Genomic DNA, 20563 nt, shown 5'->3' on the forward strand with positions numbered 1-20563 from the left:
TGTGAGTTCTTTATTCTCTTGTACAGCTTTGTCAAGAGGAGTAATAATCCAGGCACACTTGGTTAAACAAGTATTTATTACAATGACGAGACACAAACTACACTACACACAACAAAACATACAACACACAAGTTACTCTATGTACAGTATTTACAAACAAGGCGTTTCAGAGACCTGACATTCTGGTCACCCAGAAAACCCCAGACTGCTACTAAGCATTAAACTCTTAATGCCTACAGAGGCCACATAAGAGATGAGCTGCCTTCTAAATACAACGCAACCTGCAGTTAAATCTCTCTCTCTGCACACTGGATGCCACAAAATAAATGGGAGCCTATATCCCTATCCATAAAATGCACCCTAAGCAGGAAAGCTGTTTCTAACTGAGGTATCTTTTATCCAGGAAACCTAAGTTCCCTAAAAACACAGAATAGCATGCTCTCTCTAGCAAGGTTCCAATACTTAGATCCAGTCAGGTTTGGTTTGGATGATCATGAAGTAGGGGCTCTCGTCTGGCGACTTCAACTCACAACTCCTCCGGACTCTTGTATCGCCTCTCCTTCTTACCTGCTTCTTGTTTCTTCTTTCTTCTCTGTGCTCTTAATGTGTGTGTGTCTTATATTGTGTGTTTCTATACTGCTCATTGATAATCATTAACACCCATCTTACCCAGGTATACCAAGATAAACTGTACAATTGTTTTTGCTGAAGGGAGCCCCCCAGACCTCAGCCAACACCCTCTCTGGTTTGAAGCTAGTGTTTACTCTTCCAAGTGTCACAAACTCTATTTTAAATCGAAGAGACACTTTTCAGTCACCTAAAGCTACAACAATATATTATTTCTAATAATCTCTAATTTACTTAAATTGGCATACCACCTACTTAATTGCTCCCAATTAAACTGTTCCAAATCTTTAGAAATAGGTGATTTAGGGGTGACCCTCAAGTTGGGATCTCCAGGAGCAGGGACAGATCACTGGAATGCTGTCTCTCAGAAATGCTGAATGTTTTTTTTTAAATTGGTACCCTTTTCTGAATTTCAGAATCCCCCCTTTAGGAGTGTGAAAGGTAAACAGCTGGAGTCTACCGAAGCAAACGATTCAGTTAAAGGCATCAATTAGTTCTGGTAACTCAATGCACAGCTGGGACAAAATCTAATAGACACAGCCGTACCTCACAATTCAGAAAAGGGAACCGCTGTTATAGATCAGCCCGAGTTAGGAAAATAATCTGTTAAAGACTGGTCTGATCGTTAAGCACACATAATTTGATCTTAAACTCTCCTAAATTAGTTACTTTAATACATAACCGGCTTATCTGATAACATCTAAATTGGTTGGTATCTTTAGAAATGCCATTCCTCGCTGCAAAGCTAGTCTAAAAATGGTCATTTTTAATTTCACCAGCTAAGTGTATCTCACTAATTGCAGCTAAGAAAAACAATAGCTTGAGTCACAGAATGAAGGGATATAGTTAATTTAAGCAAAAACAGTTTATTGTTTTTGATCTACTCTCTTCCACACAAACACAACAGAAATGACAATCGACAGGTATCCTTCAAGTAAGCTGGAACTCTCTTTCACAAACAAGCCAGCATCCGATTGACACCAAAGTCGCCCACATGATTGAGAGAAAAATCTCCATGATGTGAAGACGGGGGCCTCACTGTGCTCCACTCCCCCAGCACACAGGGCTGTGAGCAGCTGTGTGCGAAGGTATAAGGCTCTGTGTGAAGTCCAGCAGTCGATTCGCAGTAAAATATTGCACTTTAAACAAACCTTACATCATGTAAGTCCATACTGAGGAGAACCAGGTGGATCACAGCGATGGCATTCATGCACAGAGGACAATGAGAAGCTGCATCTTTTGACTCGAAAATGAAAAACAATGCAAATATGAACACTTCCGTCCCGGCCCTGTGCACAGATGAAGGATGAGCGCCTCTCACAGTGGCAACAGAACCGTACGAAGGAAGCTGATGACCCAACAGAGCAGGGGGCTGGACAACCCAACTGGTGTGGGATGGCAGGGTTTCCCCCTCTCCTATGTGAGTTACTCAGCTGTGGCGCTGCCAGTCTCTCTCCCCCTAGTGTTGCCCAGTCTGTGGGCACTGCCCAGGCCAGCTCACTTCTCCCTCAGAACACACACGCCTGCGTCGCAGCGCTGGGTGGCCATTGAGGTCACCACCTCCCAGCTGTCGATGACGGGGTCATAGCACTCAATACTGCTGAGGAGAGAGTTCCCATCATACCTGGAAGAGCCGGAGGAAAGGAGTCATTTTATCGTATATAGAGCCTTTCATGACACCATCTCAAGCGTCTGTACATTGCAGCAAGGTAGAGGCAAAAACAAATAAGACAGTACATAAACTAATACAATATAATAAACAGAATGAATAATTTTTAAATGTTAACTAACTTGCATGATCTGACATAGGCTGGGAGATCATTAATGAGCTTTGGAGAAATTCAACAGACACCTGGTCTCCCAGTGTTTGGAGGCTGGTACTGGAAACTGAAAGAAGGCCAAAAAGTACACTGTGTAGTATAAGGAGTTCACATTTCACTGATGAAGGCAGGAGCCAAACTATTGAAGCCCCAAATGGTTCTCAGCAATATTTTGAATTATATCCTTGAAATCCAGCACAAGGAAACAAAAGGGACTGCTGGATCTAACACATGATTACCAATATCCTCATCCGTTATAAACATGGATCATTGCTTCTTCCATGAAACAAAAGAAAAATCCAATCTGCTGACACGTACAGATCCAGAATAAGGTACAGAGTTTTCTGTGGTTCTGCAGTTTTAAGACTGAATCCATTTGCCAAGTGCAATCTAGATTTCACAAAGTCACGGCAGAAATGGCTGAAAAGGATTGGCAGACCGGTAGCAAGGGGAAGCTAAAATGCTTGACTAAGGGTATATGACTGAAGTGCCTTTGGCATTTTATGTTGCCTGGCATATTCCTAGTTGAGGAACATGAGGATGTCATTCACTCTATTCTAAAACACTGCTGAGACTTACTTAGGCACATACAGTAAATGTCAGGTACAGTGTGCGTTACCCCATCAGCTCAAGGATGGATTACAAAGAGCAAAGCAATGCCACAGACCACCATTCTGAGGATTCCTCATGTGCCCTGCTAATGACGTATGTAAATGCTGTACAATTGCAGGGTTCAAAATGTAGCAGATGTGAACGTTTCTCTAATCCTATAATTCACCATCAAGTCAGATCCATTATCGAAGAATGTTAAGACTCAGCATTGGTTTGTTAAGAAAAATATTACTACGAAGGGAAAGGAACTTGATAACTCGGCAGTTGTTTGGCAAATTCATCCATTTTCTATCTGCTTCATTTAATTCAAGGCGGAGGGGAGCTGGAGTCTATCCCGAAAAGCACCGGCTGCAAGACAGGATACACCCTGGACAGGACGCTAGTCCCTCGCAGGGCAGGTACAGACACAATCACACTCAAACCAGAGCCAGTTTTTCCAGAAGCCAATTAACCTATCAGTATGTCTTTGAAAACTGGAGTACCCAGAAGAAACCCACATGAACACAGGGAACACATACAAACTCTACACAGATAGCACCCCTGGTCCAGAATTCAACCTAGAGCCGCAGCACTGTGAGGCTTCAATGCTAACCAATGTACCACTATGTTGCCCAACTGTACGCATATATAAGATAATATATTCCCATGGATGTTTGACTTTCACTTAGGTTAATAGTGTGCAAGAAAAATATCTGACATACCGTGGGATATACACGAGTGTTTGGGATGCACCGCTGGACAATACAGTCTAGCCATATTAATGACATTTAACTTGCTCTATTTTTCATTAGCCCGAGTCCTTACCCAGCAATGGCGTAGAGTCTACCTCGGAGGACCGTCGCGCCTACGTAGCAGCGCGGCGTGGTCATGCTGGTGACGGTGGTCCAGGAGTCGGTGCGGATGTTGTAAGCTTCCACTGACGCCAGGTGTGCCGTACCATCGAAACCTCCCACCACGAAGATGTGGTCATTGAGCAAGGCCACTCCAGCCCCTGCCACACACACAAGGGCCCTTCACTCAGTGGTCCAAGGCATGAGTGTCAATAGCCAGGACAAGAACACCAACCACCTTGCCTGCAGAGATCTTTATTTCTTGAATATAGAGACTGAGCTCTTCAGTCTCTTCGGTGGTCCACCACTTGTATGCACTTGAAAATCACAGAGGTTCACACTTAATGTATAAAGTTCAAAAGATTATTTAAAAAACAAAAACAAAGAAGAACTGACATCTGTGCACTGTAAAGCAAAGGCTTCTGCATGCAGTACTGAGGGAAGCAGCTGACTGACCTGAGCGTTTGGTGGCCATGGGGGTGACGTTGGTCCAGTGTCCTGTGTGTGGGTCATACCTCTCCACTGAGCTCAGGATATTCAGACCATCGTACCCTCCTAAAACCACAGCAACAACCACATCCTCACACCATCGTCCTCTCAAGGTTAAACGTATTCTTAATCTATTTCTTAGCACCGCAGATGCAGACCATATTTTGTTTTGCTTTTTTTCAGGCAGTTTGCCACGATTACTAACTATACAAGCAGAAACAGCTACTGAAGACATCACTTCAGAGCGCTAAAAGCAAGATAAAAAGTACAGCAAATTAACAACCTAGTGTGTACTGAAGAGCAGTCATCATAAACCTCATTCTTTACCCTGACAAATCTTCCTGTAGGAAACGTGTCGATGAAATCGCGAGAAAAGCAGATGGTATAAACAGTATCTCCTTAATAATGGCTCATTTTCCGCAGTGAAGATACAGTACTAGCCAGGCAGCGTCAGACGCACCGAGACAGTAGATGAGCCCATTGGCCACCACCAGCCCAGCTCCCTCCCTGGCAGTCTGCATGTCTCCCAGCATGCTCCACTGGTCGATGTTGGGGTCGTATCGCTCCATGCTGGTGTGCCGCCGGCTGCCGTCGAACCCCCCCGCCACGTAGATCATGTCTGCAGGCAGAGAGCGCAGATGAGCGCTGGGCTGGGATACGGACGAGCCACGTCCAGCGCTGACAAAAGTCCACGTGAAGACGCTATGCGGTGTTCCAATTTCAGAACAAGATTGCTTGCAGGCATTTACAGGAGAAAAAAGGCCTTGTCCCGAGCCCCTGCCCATGCTGTAAATATGGAGAATTGTCCTGCAGCTGACTGTGAGAATCTGTTCATCTGCAATTATAACGGACTGAAAACCCATCCATCTATCCATCCATTTTCTAACTGCTTTATCCAGTACCGGGTGCGGGGGAGCCAATCAACTGGCACAAGGTCAACCTGGCTCCATATATCCTGGATGGGATGCCAATCCAGCGCAGAGCACAGACAGGCACACACACTCACACCAGGGCCAGTCTTGCCAGAAGCCAAAGTCTTTGGACTGTGCGGGAAGAAACCAAAGCAACCGGAGGAAACCCACACAAACATGGAGAGAACATACAAACTGTTCAGACAGGACCCCAGGAAGTGATCCCAGGCTCCCAGTGCTGCGCGGCAGTATTGGCAATCACACTGGTAACCATGCCGCCCGACCTGAAAGCCATAATAAGCAAATTACCAGTTCTCCCCTCAGAGAGGAAATCCTGGTACTTTTTAACCAGTTTCCATTTAGAAATAGACAGCTGGGACATTCTGTGTCGTGTTCACAAAATCATTAGTAAAGAAGTTGTGGGCCTTCAGAGCACGACAGCGCGCATTACAATCTCACAAAGCTTTTCTCTCCTGGCTGCTTTTTAGAGACGCACGGTTTTTCAAAAGGCCACGTGTGTTCAGTGACTGAGGCGAGGGTGGGCCCACCTCCCAGCGTCGTGGCGCCTGCCAGGCCACGGCGCACGTTCATGGGCGCCACCGAGTACCAGACCCCGTCCTCATCGCCGGTGTAGTCCAGACACTCCACGGAGCTGAGTCGCGAGCGCCCGTCGTACCCTCCGATCACATACACGCGGTCGTTCAGGGACACCGTGGCCACGTAGCGCCTCTTCCGGGTTACGCTCTGCAGATACCAGCGAGACCAGCCCTGTCACTAACGATCGGGAGCAGAGGGGCCGCAGGAGAGAGAACCGCCTGCTGCTCAGCTGGGTGTCGTCAGGGAGAGGCAGCATTCTGAACCACTGTGGACGTTTTTAAAACCGAACCACGACTTGCTGGATCCTTCCCTTCCCCAGTGTGCGAGAGAGAGGGGAAGGTAAATTAGAAGATTTTTTCGATGGATTTTTACTGGGTACAAAATATGGCTTTCAATATTTTTCTGGAAACCAGTACACGCACAAAACTTCAAGTATCTAATCACCTTTTCCTACAGCTCTTCACTCCTCGTTCAAGGTAGAATATCAGGCTCCTATTGCAGAGCAGTTTGATCCGTTCCAGATTTTACAGGCAACAAGATCCAGTTTCACTAATGATACAAATGTGTTTCTCAATCCTCGACCACCTGAGAGATCACAGATGACATGTAGCCTAACCCTGATGTTCAACACTAACCCTGATACTAGGTCCAATCCCTAACCTAACCTTACAAACCAAGGTTTCTGCTGGTATTTTTGCTTTCTTAAGATGAAGGAATTAGCATACAAAATACTTCTTCCTGTTTTAAATTAATTTACTTTAAAAGATTACAAATAAAGATTCAAAATGATACCGTTTTACGTCAGCAAAAAGAAAAAAAAAACAAAAAACATTACTGTTGCTCACAAAAAGACACGAATCACTCACTAAAAAATGTCTGCACTTATTCCCTTCTCCTTTTGAAAACGTGTGTTGTTCAGTTTTTTAAATACATTTACAAGGTGTGTGAAATGTCTAGCACTTAGTGTTCGCTATTATGCAAGAGCCTGCAGCCCATGAGCAGTCTAGTAACTAAACCAGGAGGTACTTACTGGCAGAAAGCTCCACTCCTGTGTCTTGGGGTCATATTTCTCTACAATGTCAATGGGAGACTGCTGACTTCCGAAGCCTCCAATCACCAGCAGGACCTCGTTGGCTCCTGTCAGAGCACAGAAGTGTGTGCTGTCAGGCACAGATTAATGTGATTCCACTGCCTTTGTTTTGCCTCAAGCTGACACTAGACGAGGCTATTTGTTTTTTAATGTTACTGATCAGCTGAGAAAATGGCAGAGAGCCTTGGGTCACAATAGTGTCATGTTGGTCCCACAAGTACACTCAGATGGTCACACCAAGACAATCCCTTGGCTAGCTTCCCCAGTCTGTGGTTGGCTTACACTCCCAGAGTGGCAAAGCCAGGATCTAAACCTGCAATCTCAGGGACACAGAGTTCAAACTCGGTAGGAAAAACTGAATAATCAGCTTCCTACCTCTGTGCTACACAATCATTAGGCCACATATCCATAGCCAGGCTTCTACAACATCAAAAACCCTTCAAAAGCAGTAGACAGCATTTATTTTTTAACTTTGAAATTTTAAAATGAGTCTTACTTTTCTCTTCCTGTAGTTACAGTTAGTACAGTTGGTCAGTCTGGCCACAGTGGGCCTCTCGGTTAACTAGCTTGGGGCCACAAAGGAGTGACCCTGAAAAACTCCCAAAAGGCTGCCCTCTTGTTCTTAACTTTCTAAATCTTAGCGGTGCAGTACCTAGTCGAGCACGGGTGCGAGGCCCCTGCATCTGGCTCCTCAGCTCTGGCCTCAGGTGGAACTTCTTGGCTTCATCGACGAGGTCTCTGCACTGCAGGCTGCATCTAATCAAGGGCTGGGACAGGACAGGGGTGGCTGGCCTGGGTCCAGAGAAGAAACCCCTCCCCCTCCAATCCCAGTCTGCCCCAGCCCAAGGAGACCACTAGAGAAGCCCTACTTAACAAGAAGCAAGTGTTACTTGTCAAGGAATCCCTCCTATCAACTTCAAAAATTGAAATTAGGCTCTTATTGCACTGCACTGCATTCTGGGATTTATATGCCAACGCTGAAAACAGGTGATGGGCATCTGAGGTTCACTACCTCACTACCTCACTACAGAGAGTGAATTTGCATAAATAGCCACAAGGAGTTAAAATCATAATAAGCTTTCTACTTCATCATTTTGACCTGAACTGGAGTCTGGGAAAGGGAAAACCTGAAATGGACCCATCTGTTTTGCTGTGTTTCCCACAGGCTGAGCTCTGGATGACTGTTACCAAGCAGGAGCAGTCAGTCCTCTGTTTAAACACTGTGAGAGCACAGCCCTGCCAGGATGACATTCCCCAGAACCCTCTGGGGGAACAAGCTGCTGCTCTGTCACCTGACCAGCAGAAGAAGGCCAGCTGGTCAGCTGACTGTTTAAAAAGCAGGAATAGGACACTTCACGCGCAGTCAGGGGGAGTGGATGTCTGTTGTCCGAAGGGGCAGAACTGAGAACCCCTGCGTGCACCACTTGGCAGAGGGAGGAGGACTGAATGCCGAATAAAAGAACTGAGTTTTGGAAATTTGGTGAAGAGTCTCAGGGAGAGAGACTTTGTTCAGATGGAAGAATTTTAAGAAGAGATGGGTTCTGAGAACTGTTTATTTGAAGGCTGGTAAGCAATTTAGCTGCTCTGCCACTTTAGTTAGTGAATTAAAAAAGAAGTGTAGACAAGAGCTCAAAAGAGCTTTGGCTTTTGTTTTCGGTTGTGGTGTATTTCGATTCCCCCGCCCCCCACACTATAAATAAAAAGAGCACTTGGTTTCATTGAGCCTTGCAGCTGTGTGGCTGTCGACATGGACCTGCCTACTGGATAGTTCACGTCACGACACGCCCGACGGTTTTGTCACAACACGCGCAGGCGCGCCCAGAGACCCCACCTCGGTGTCGATGACGTCGGTGATGTAGCGGGGGGTGAGCAGGGGCATGCGGACGTACTGCAGCATGTCTGGCAGGAAGGGCTCCCTCTCTTTGCGTGAGTGCTTCACCCAGGTCAGCACGGCCTCAAACACCGGCTCCTCCGAGTCCACCTGGCAGGTGTTTCGGAAAAAAAAAGAAGCTTGCTGTGCTGGGACATACCAAAGAAATGACAAATACCAAAGAAATGACAAGCTGTCGCACCTTGAGGGTACATCAACTGCGTGGAAGGATCTTCATTCTACATTGGGGATCTACCCACCCGACCATTTTCTAATGCTTCATCCAATTCAGGCTCGTGCAGGCATACAGGACAGGACAGGACTCCAGTCCATCATAGGGCAGACACGCAGACACATACACTCACACCAGCAGCCAAACTCCACACGGATAGCACCCCAGGCCCAGAACTGAACCAAGGGTGCCAGTGCTCCAAGGCAGCAATGCTAACCACTGTGTCACCATGCTGCGCTAAACGAGAAAATAATGTGGTTAATTGTTTAATTGACTACTCAGGCCGGAACAATGAATATAAGCCAGCAGGCTCTCCAGGAACTGCGTATGTTGTACATGAAAGATGCCTGGATTTCTCTGGGAAGGCACCGAAGTGTAAAGAATGGAATGTCCTCAACAAACATGCATGAGGCAGGACAGATAGGCATGCTGCCGGTTCAGATTCCACTGGGCCGCCTCTTCACCCATGATCCATTCTGACAGCACGACTTATAAACCTGCCCTTCAAATTGGAATCACAGTCCTAAGTGGATAAAACAAAAACATTCATATGTGCATTTATACAAATAAATATTAAAACGGGGCTACTCACTAATTTGGGAAGGCAAATACACATTATTTGGAAACATGCATCTCTCTGAGGTATACTCTAACTGTTGCTCAACTTTCATCACAGAAGGTAAGATATTCTTGCACACTATCGCAGCAGAGATATAGGCTATATTACTACTTTTGCTGTCGCAGCTGAACATCAGCTCTGCAATACAGAGAGCTGAATGGATGGACAGAGCCTGATTAGTAAGACAACGTTTGGGCCCCAACTTCAATACCAGCCAAAACTACACAGGAAACAAGTACTGCTCGCCAGCAGGTTAGCACAAGCCCGTACAAATAGCCGGCGACATAAAGAGGTAAAGAGATTTCAGCCCACTGATAAGCGCCCACTACTGCACTTACCACAGAATTTCCACAGACCACCTACACCAAGCCACAATCTTTTTGTCCAATTGTCTTTTTGTTCAGTTGTCTTCTGAGTCACTGCAAATTTATTTCATTGTTAACTTTCACCATGCCGGAATGAGGCTGTTGAAAGTTGCCTGTTCTTGCAAGATGGAAATGAACACAAAACAAACAGAAGGACTTCCTCTTTTCTGTATTTTCCCTTTTGCTCTCTACACTGCATCTTGAAATCGATGTGCTGAGGAGGCTTTCTGGAGCCACACTGGTGGGCAGTGTGCAGCAGATTCACAAGAATGATTCTCATTGCAAAGCACAGTGATCCATTTCAGGCTTTACAAGTTGCCATCGCTGATCAAGCGCCTGCTGTTGGTGGAACAATAATAAGATGGTTGCCAGCTGGTAAGCTGGATAACAATAAGATTAATAAGTTGGTTTAGTATTGATCATGAGCAGGCATGCATAGACTCATATCATGGCATTTGCCAAACCGCTTTATACCACATGGTGTCGCGAGAAGCCGGAGCCTACCCGGCAAGCAATGAGCACAAGGCAGGGTACACCCTGGACAGGGCGCCAGTCCATCGCAGGGCAAGTGCAAGCCAATCATACCTGGGGACAATTTGGAGGCCACAGTAAAGGCTGAGAGGGGAAATTTGGCCTCAACACCAGGATAACTCCCTACTCTTATCGAGAAATGACCGGGGATCTTTAATGTCCACTGAGAGTCGGGACCTCAGTGTAACCTCTCATCCGAAAGATGGCGCTCACTACAGTATAGTGTTCCCTCCACTATTCTGGGGCATTAGGACCCACACAGACCGCAGGGTGGGCGCCCTCCACTAGTTCCAATAACACCACTTCCAGCAGCAACCATAGCTTCCCAGGAGGTCTCCCATCCAGGTACTGGCCAGGCTCAACCCTGCTGAGCTTCAGTGGGTTGCCAGTTGAGAGCTGCAGGGTTATATGGCTGTTGGCTGCATAGGCTCATAATCAGCACTAAAACACTATTGACTGTGTTGTTTTTCAGCTTCCTGCAATTTATGTAGGAACATGGTGCTCTTAAAACCTGCAATGAATCAGATGTCTACACAGCCTTTCCCTGGCACGCACACAGCGCTGGGGTCATCCCTCCGCGAGCGTGGGGCTGCACACCTGGATCTCGTCGCACTTAATGAGCTTCTCCACCTCCTCCTTGCTGAGCAGCATGAACTCCTCGTGCTGCACCACGTCGGGGAAGTTCTTCTGGCTGAACACCTCCGCCGCCTGCATGAGGTCCACGCAGTTGTGCGTCTCGGCGAAGTCCCGGATCCCCAGGCAGTTGGACGGGTCCAGCTGGCTCTCCAGGAACTCGCAGCACGCCTGCTTCACACCTGAGCCCCCGGGGGAGGGGGACAAACACACGCAAGCGCGCATGAGCGCGGGTTTGTTCTCTCGGAACCGCTCCGCCGACAAGTGGGGCGCCAATGAAAATGTCTATAACCCTTGCAGAACAGAACCTCGCTGTTCCATGACAGGCTGTCGGACACTGAGTTCACCTTAATAATAATAATAAATTCCTTACGCCTATATAGCTCTTTTCTGGACACTCCACTCAAAGTGCTTTACAGGTAACTGGGACTCCCCTCCACCACCACCAGTGTGCAGCTCCACCTGGATGATGCAACAGCAGCCATCGTGACCAGTACCCTCACCACACACCAGCTATCAGTGGGGAGGAGAACAGAGTGATTAAGCCAGTTCAGAGAGGGGGATTATTAGGAGGCCATGATTGGTGAAGGCCAGGAAGAAATTTGGCCAGGACGCCGGGGTAACACCACTACTTTTTCCGAGAAAAGCCCTGGGATTTTTCATGACCACAGAGAGTCAGGATGAGGATGCCCCCTACTGGTCCATCGAACACATCTTCCAGCAGCAACTGAACTTGAACTTTATTTTAGTTTTTCCCAGGAGGTCTCCCATCCAGGTACTGACCAGGCTCGGACCTGGTAAGCTTCAGTGGGCTGCCACCTAGTCATCTTTATCTCTTGGTCAAGATAAACCTGCTTGGTGGTGGTGGTTTCTACCCCAGTCCAGTTTCAATTCTTTTATGTGCATGTCATTCTGCAGGCACTGAGTCATCAGTGGGTTCTTCTGTAACCTGTATATTTTTCCTCAAATTACTGGCAACCTTCACTATCTGGGTCCTACTGAAACATACGTATTAACACAGCTTTCTCTCTCTGAGCTCTGAAAAAGTGTCTTGTCTATGAATTAGGTTTTACTTTAAGATTTAATGCAACATTGGGTACACTGGTTGTGGTATAACTGTGAATGAGTGCAATGTCACAAAACAAGAACAGAGAATAAATTACGTGCTTGCACTAATCTAACAGCTTGCACCAATTGTGTGACGGCACAACAGGAAGAGGTTACAGAATGCAACTGTTTTCAGGTTCTTGCCCACGCCGAACTGACTTCCTGTCACGTGTCTGGGACATGTACAGTACCCTATACACAGTCATGCACATCCCAGCATGCCCCACTCCCCCCTCACCTTTCAGCTGCAGCAGACAGGCAGCAGGCAGCAGCTCCTGCACGTTCTCCACCGTCACCAGGACCGTCTCCGTGTACACAAAGTCCAGCAGGATCTCCATGGTGGAAGCCGTCAGGCCCTGGATGTCCACGAAAGGCTTTCCCTTCTCCGAGAGCTGCAAGCACAGAGCAGCGACAGGGCCTTCAAGAGTTCAGCTGCGCGCTCTCACACACACCGGTGGCAGCTGATGCAACTTGGGGCAATCTGCAGGCAACTGCTTGCAAGGTACAGTTTTTTCCCCCAAAGAAACAGCCATTTTATCTCATTTTGTATCAGCCCAATATAAAAATAAAACTTGGCGCCGCAGCCAGAAACACCAGCAAACCAGCTGTGTCGACAGCAAACCATGCACAGATCCATCCACAGCGATGCAGCTGGAGTGCAAAGCACATGTCCCACTGCTCCAGATCGATGCATCGAGCTCAGGTCAAGACTGAAGCATCAGCATGGGGCACCTTCAGGGAAAAGCCCAGTGGAGTGGGGAACAACGCTGAACAGTGCAAACCAGAGTGCGTTTCTGTTCAGACAAATCCTGGTGCTGAAGAGGATGCAGCCTTATAGCAATTCCCAGGCTGCTGGATCTGTTCTAAATGTTTTCACGCTGTAGCTCTGCATCACTCACAAGATCGCTCAGTAATGGAACAAGTAATAGGTTTATTCCATGCTGAAAAGAGAAGAAAGAAAACACTACGTTTCGGCCGTGGAGCCACCTTCTCTCAACGACACTCATTTTCTTCTAAATTCTCTCTATTCATTGTAGGTTTCATTTCACACCTCTCTTCACCTGTCCTGACTTCACACTACCTGATTGGCCACTCTGTCTGTCCCCTGCTCCCGCCTCCCGCCCCTCCCCTCTCCCAGCTTTTGTTTACCTTTACCTTTGCTTACTGCCCTGTCTTTCTCACACCTGAAGAAGGCTCCACGGCTGAAACGTTGTGTTTTCTTTCTTCTCTTTTCAGCATGGAATAAACCTTTACTTGTTCCTTTGCAGCCTACGCATGCCGACGCAGCTCCCCACCTGAACTACATCTCTCAGTAATGTATTAAATGTCATAAACACTGTCGTTGCCATCATGTTTGTACATTGCATGTCATTTATGTGATGGCTGTGACATTCTAGTGGATTACATAAATTAATTCAAAGGGTAGAAATGCTTATGTCTGCAATCCAGCAGGTATCTGTTATTGCTGTCACAATTAATAGCTCTCTGAACCTTGCCTTACCATACGTCTCTGGGGTATACAGTTTTAATGTACCATGTCATTTAAGGATTGTTAAAAGCTACATAACCCTGCAACTCCCAACTGGCAACTCACTAAAGCTCAGCAGGTGTGAGGCTGGCCAGTACCTGCATGGGGGACCTCCTGGGAAAGTTAAGGTTGCTCTGGAAGAGGTGTTAATGGGACCAGTAGGGGGCGCTCACCCTGCAGTCCTAATGTCCCAGTATAGTGACGGGGACACTATACTGTAAAAAGGTGCTGTCCTTCGGATGAGATGTAAAATCGAAGTCCTGACCCTCTATGGTCATTAAAAATCCCAGGACATTTCTTGGAAAGTGTAGGGGTGTTACTGGCATCCTGGCCAAATTTCCCATTGGCCTTTACCAATCATGGCCTCCTAATAATCCCCATCTCTGAACTGGCTTCATCACTCTGCTCTCCTCCCCACTGATAGCTGGTCTGTGGTGAGCATACTGGTGCACCATGGCTGCCGTAGTATCATCCAGGTGGGGCTGCCCATTGGTGCTGGTGGAGGGGAGTCCCCATTACCCGTAAAGCTCCTTGAGTGGTCTGAAAAGCACTATATAAGTTTAAGGATTAATATTATTATTAAAATGTACCTGGTCTGATCCTGATGTCGTCATCACTGACATTAACAATAGCATCAGTTTGCTGTTGCAGAACTATGCAGATTGTTTCAGTGGGTTGAATGAAAGTCATTACTATTTAGAACTGTTGCATTTGAAAATAATCACTCATTTAAAGGAAGGTAACAAGGACAAAATGCCTGGCACCTGTTAGAAACAGAAGTTGAATCTGGTCCCTGAGCAACAGCTCAATAGCACCTTCTAGTGATTGAATGAAGTCAAAGTTCCTCCAGTCCCTCAGCTCTTGAGATTGGCTCAGATCTGTGCTGTTTAGCCTTACCTCTCCCACTGACACATCACTCTGTTTCAGTCAGGCCCTCAGAAACTCATTTCAAAGATCCTTAATGGCATGACCGAAGAAGTACAGTTCTGCCAAAGTAGATTTAGTTAACAAACATTTACAGTAAAAACATATTGCCGTCACAAACTCCTTCTCTCCCTCTATCGACCCCTGTTCCACGCTGTCTCGCAGTCCCTGAACAGTGAAGAACTTTCTGATGCACAAACTGTTTAAGCTAGACTGCTCCAACTCCCACAGAACAACTGCAAAATGACAGTGACAACACACTTCTGGCAGCGAAGTGTTACCTCGCTGGTGAACATGGCGCAGAAGTAGTCGCTGCAGGCAGCCAGGACGATGCGGTGGGCGGGGAAGTTGGTGTTCTCCACCTTAAGGGTGATATCACACAGTGTGTTGCTCTTGCGCAGAGCGTTCATGGAGTTAAGAATGGACTTCGCGTGGGAGTTGGTCATGATGTCCTTGGGAGCCATGGCAACAGGGATGGGGACATTCACCTGGAAGAGGAACCCATAAGGATCATTTTGTTTGTAAGCTCATCTACAGTGCAGGTTACTCTGAAGCTTTTTACAGAAAACATACTGAAGCGGAGGGCACAAGTGGAAACTACATGGAATTGGGGTTAGGGGACTATTCACTTCAACTATTTGATAGACTTCAGCTATCCTTAACTACATTTTACAGGTGTGCTGTTGCTCACGTGTGATATTTGTGGTTTGGCTACAGCTCGGAAGGCGTTGCGGGGGGTGATCAGGTCAGCCCACTCCATTATTGGAGTACAGCTCTCCTCTATTGTGGACATTTTTACAACTCGCTGCTTTCGGAAAGCTGGAAGTATTGTTAAGGACAACAATCATGCTGGTTTCTCACTTTTCTCTCCCCTTCCCTCTGGTAAGCATTATTGAAACATAAAGGCAAGTACCTCCAGATTCGGAGACAATTTCTTCCCGCAAGCTGTCAGATTATTGAACTCTACCCCTACCACTGACTCACACTGATGGGTTTTTTCCCACACTGCTTGTGCTGACTTGTATTTAAGTTGCATGTTTTTTTTTAACTTTGTTGTTGCTGCTGCTGTTTTGTGTTTCTGTTTTGGTCTGTCCTTAACATCTTTGTATTGGAGCATACATGCAAATAAGCATGTCATTGCACCTGTGCATATGACAAATAAACTGAATGGAACTGGGAGTGTGGAAACAACTGCCCCATCATGCTGTTAAAGCTGATACCCTGGCTTCTTTCAAGAAACAGGTGAATGAGATCCTGAGATCAATTTCTACAATACAATAACTACTGACTACAAAACAGGCAAGGGGAGACTATGGCCTCATCTTGTTTGTAAGCTATGTCCCTATGTCCTGTTTAGGATGGGTGACATGGATGACGCCTGAAAAGCAGTGAAATGAAGACAGCCTGGGAGTTTGCAGATAGCGTGGTACACATGGGTCAAGTCAGTTCTCAGCCAAAAACAAGGCATTCAGAAACACATAAGAAGAACTTTGCTGTCCTGGTCAAAATTCAAAGCAATGTGACTAGGTTAACTCCTGGCCATTAAAGACACAGGTTAGAAAAAAAAAGTTCTTCAGTCTCCATCAACGAAGATTAAGACAGTACCTTACAGAAACATTAGAAAATCCTGAAAAGTACCAACAAACTGAACACAATGGATTACTGCAGGATCAACTGGGAAATAAGGATCCGGGAACAACAAAGAATATTAATGAAGAACTTTTAAAATTGTGAACATTGCTTTATACAAAAGCTATCTGGAACAAGGAATAATTATTGATAATTTACTAAACACCTGTTGCATAAGACAATTTCCAAATGAGAGTAGGAAATTTGGTAAATATGTACATTACTTATACATCAACAGCCTGATGAAGCAGATTCTCTCTTGTCTACCTGATCTTCTGTGCAGGGGGTCTCCTGGTGCAGAATGGCTTCTGTATGTCAACGAGGTGACAGATGCACTATAGCCTATGAGTGAATTCCTATTATGGAAACCTTTTTAGAAACCTTTAGGGTGAACTGCACTTTTTAGCCCCATATGAGTCTGGTTGATGTAGCAGTGTGACAGCAGTGTCAGCACCCTGTAGCTCGATCTCATGAGATCTCAGAGGATAAGCAAGGTTGGACCTGGTCTGTACTGGTATCTTCAGGATAAACAGGTCATTGTTGTAAGTGGCACTTGTGGACCAGAATCTGGTACCCTTTTTTCTGGACTTGAATTTCCAAGAACAAGAACCACCAGCAGTGGCCCTGTGTCCTGGCCAAATTTCTCCCTGGCCTTTACCAATCATGGTCTCCTAATAATCCCCATCTCTGGCTTCATCACTTTGTTCTCCTCCCCACTGGTAGCTGGTGTGTGGTGAGCATACTAGCACTCTACAGCTGCTGTTGCATCATCCAGGTGGTGCTACACATTGGCGGTGGAGGGGAGTTCCCTTTACCTGTATTGCATTTTGAGTGGAGTGTCCAGAAAAGCACTATATAAGTGTATGGAATTATTATTAGTAATTAACGTAGTACACTGGCTGAAGATACTATCCTTCACAAGAGACATTAAGTTGGTCATTAACGATCCTACTGCACTTTTTGAAAAAGTAGGGTGTTGTAACAGTATCCTGGCTAAATTTCACTCTGTGCTTGTACAGTGTGGCTTTGCTCAAGTTCCCCGTGAATGTAGCTAGAAGTAATTTCTCAATTTTCCACCTCATCAACTGTTTTGCAGCACCGCTGACAGAGAACAGCTGCCACACTCACTCAGGTGGGAACTACTCATTAATGATGGATGAAAAAACGGGGTTCCCTCCTTCATGTAAAGTGCTTAGGGGACTTTTGGGATTAAAAGTGAAATATAAATGCAAGGAAATTTTATTAATACTTTTTTAAATACAACATATATACAACATAAATAACATAAGATAGGTTTTGTGAAAAACAGTGGTAGAGTGGTTAGAATTGCTACCTCGTGGAGCTGTGGCCCTGGGTTCAGCTCTGGACGTGGGGTGCTGTCTGCGTGGAATTTGTATGTTCTCCGTCTGCTCATGTGTGTTTCCTCAGGGTGCTTCTGTTTCCTCCCGGTTTCCTCCAACAGTCCAAAGACAATTAACTTGTAGGTTAATTGGCTTCTGAGAAAACTGGCCCTAATGTGAGTGTATGTCTGTTTGCCCTGTGATGGACAGGTGTCCATTCAGGGTGTAATCCTGCCTTGTGCCTGTCGCAGAGATAAACTCTGGCTCCCCCACGACTTTGAAGTGGAAGATGCCATTAGAAAACAGATGAACGGAGGAACGTTTTTCAAGAAAAGCATTCTTGTCTTAGCTGGTACTGTCAGACTTCGTGTTATCTAGGTGAATTTTTTTATTTAAATAATTTGAAAACAATCAAAAATTCACGTAAGAAAATAGCCACTGGCTATCTCTAGTAACCGTTTACAGTATAAACTACAGTACATTGTTCCTAAGGAACTAATTGTTCCTAAGGAAGCGCACTACTCCAGCGCATGAGCAGAACCATTGTGTACGTCCATGGCCACTGATCCTTGGTTGTCATGCCAACAAAGGTCAAAGGTATTCCGCTTCGAGCGCACGACTTGAATATCAATTTGCAATATTCGTATACAAAATAAACATGTTTTTGTCTGAAAATTGAAAGTCTGTATGTCATTATATGGGTAGAGTAACACAACTGTCTTTTGTGGGTACAATGAAAGTTGTTAGTTTTTCATTTCGTGGCGTGCAAAAAAAAAAGCAATTATGTAATACATTTCATGTTAGAAGTGTAATACGACAAACGGCGCCCTTCAGTCCTCGGTACCCCACGACACGTACAATCGGGCATCCGGGTCACCTTGCCAAAGCTCACGGCCGATCGATTTCACAAAGCTTTGCTGCTAATGCTGGTCCGAAAAGCACCAGTTAACATAGCAGTTTAACTTTAGAGTGTGCCAAATACGTATTGTGCACAGACCCGTATCTGACCGCACGATTTAAGAATGATTTACTAAGAGAATCCTATTCGAGCACGAGGTATCATTATGAACAGAATATGAATCCAGTGCTTACAAGATGCAAAATACTGAGATATATGATATTTATTTTCCTAGCCGGTGGACATGTTTATAACAACCAGATCACCTCAAGAGGTCAAATGCAACAGCCCGTTATGTGATTTTAGAGGTCAACAAGCTCAGATGTAATGTTATTTGAATGCAGTGTACTTTATTACGGACAAAACGTTATTTACCAGCAGATGAGACGCTCCGGTGATTTGCACAGCTACAACCCCCAGCAAAGACGCTCCATACTCCGGCGTATCCGTCACTCCCACACCGCGGTTCTTCTCCGCGGCCCGCGTCTGTTGGGATCTTTCTAACTAAAATCAAGTGTTACCGAAACAAACGTCCACGTTTCTAATCCTCTCAAGACAAGATAGTTTGGTTAGCTCGTAACTGTATTCAAAATCCCCACAGTCACACAGTTTTCATGAAAAACACTGTGCTATCCAGGAAGATAAAAGTCCCAGGTACCAGTTGCAAACACAACACAATGACGTCATGGTCACACACAAGGTGCACACGCCCGAGGATTCCCACGGCCGTGAACGCGCCTTCTTTTCTCTATTAAAAATGCTTAAACTGCTATTTAATGTAAAGAATCTGTGCATAAAATCACAGTTATGTTGCAGTTTACATAAATGTGTAATACATTTACGTGATAGCAGGTAATTATTTGTACGAGTATTTACATATTTAAGTATTTGTTTTGACGTTATTGTTTTTTTTTTGGCTTTTCAATAACCCCAAAAAGCACTCGACTCTCCCCTTTCCTGCCGCTTTCACAGTTCTTGTGTAGTATGGAATTAGAAATTATCAGAAACACTAAGACAGATGTTTCAGATCATGGAAAAAAATATTATGAGGAGACGGTTAACTGCAGTGTTTTTGTTTCCACCGGTTAATTTAAATAAAGACAGCATGTTCATTACTGGAACAAAAAAGCAAAGGACACAGGGGTAGTTCCCAAACCGGGGCTGAGAATCACAGCTCCAGGTGCTGCTGTAAGTGGTGTTGTTGGGCCAATAGGTGGTGCTCTTCCATCCTGACCACACTGTTCAAAAACCAAGGTCCGAGTACGATTGGGATGATGATCGCGGACACCGTGCTGCAGGAGGTGCTGGTCTTCGGGTGATACATTAATCTGAGGTAAAGACTTTGTTTAGTAGGGGTGTCAGTTCTGGTGTCCTGCTTAATTCTACCCTGGGCTTGTACCATGTAGCTTCCCCTTTATCTTCCCTTAATTCAGTCGAAGCAGTTGCTCATTTCTCCCCCTGACCAGCTGTGCAGTGGGGCTGCTGGTGCCTACCAGTGGTGCCTCTCAGGTGGGGGCTGTGCTTCAGTGCTGGAGGAAGAGGGGGCCTATTTCTTTATAAAGAACTTTGGAATTCTTTGGGATGGAGAGCACTAGTAGAATGCAGCTTTGGTCTGTGTAATTATTTCAGAACCTTCTTAAGTACTTGCCATACCTACAAGAGATGCCAAAAAATAAAAAGAGGCACAGCTCATCGTGCAGCAGAATCATGCTTTCCTTTCAGCAGATGAGGCTGTATTATGATTTGTAATTGTAAGTCTTTGACAAGGAAAAGGATATGAGCAAAACCCAATGCTCTGAGGTTGGGAGGCAGAGGCTGGGAGTTTAATATGTAAAGAGTAACAAGATAATCCATACATTTTCTAACGGCTTCTAACAATTCAGGATCGCAGGGGAGCCGGAACCTAACCTG

General features: G+C 45.7%; 1 protein-coding gene across 3 annotated transcripts; it reads right to left on the reverse strand.

Moving 5' to 3' along the window:
- Positions 1-1477: 1477 nt before the first annotated feature.
- Positions 1478-19350, reverse strand: klhl12 (kelch-like family member 12). Of its 3 annotated transcripts, XM_088921421.1 has the most exons (13): positions 19028-19339; positions 17748-17867; positions 15067-15273; positions 12572-12725; positions 11191-11408; positions 8808-8957; positions 7629-7743; positions 6917-7023; positions 5838-6033; positions 4839-4997; positions 4346-4444; positions 3864-4050; positions 1478-2251 (listed from the first exon to the last, which is right to left on the reverse strand). In XM_088921421.1, exons 2-13 carry the CDS (start codon positions 17826-17828, stop codon positions 2125-2127), a joined length of 1800 nt encoding a protein of 599 aa, XP_088777547.1. In that variant the 5' UTR covers positions 17829-17867; positions 19028-19339; the 3' UTR covers positions 1478-2124. The 3 variants fall into 3 exon arrangements, with proteins under 3 accessions (XP_088777547.1, XP_088777548.1, XP_088777546.1); XM_088921422.1 differs by lacking the exon at positions 17748-17867 and having other exon boundaries at positions 19028-19350; XM_088921420.1 differs by lacking the exon at positions 19028-19339 and having other exon boundaries at positions 17748-18073.
- Between the last annotated feature and the right edge of the window lie 1213 nt (positions 19351-20563).

The sequence above is a fragment of the Atractosteus spatula genome, chromosome 7 (assembly GCF_055471065.1).
Source record: "Atractosteus spatula isolate fAtrSpa1 chromosome 7, fAtrSpa1.hap1, whole genome shotgun sequence".
NCBI classification, from domain to species: Eukaryota; Metazoa; Chordata; class Actinopteri; order Semionotiformes; family Lepisosteidae; genus Atractosteus; species Atractosteus spatula.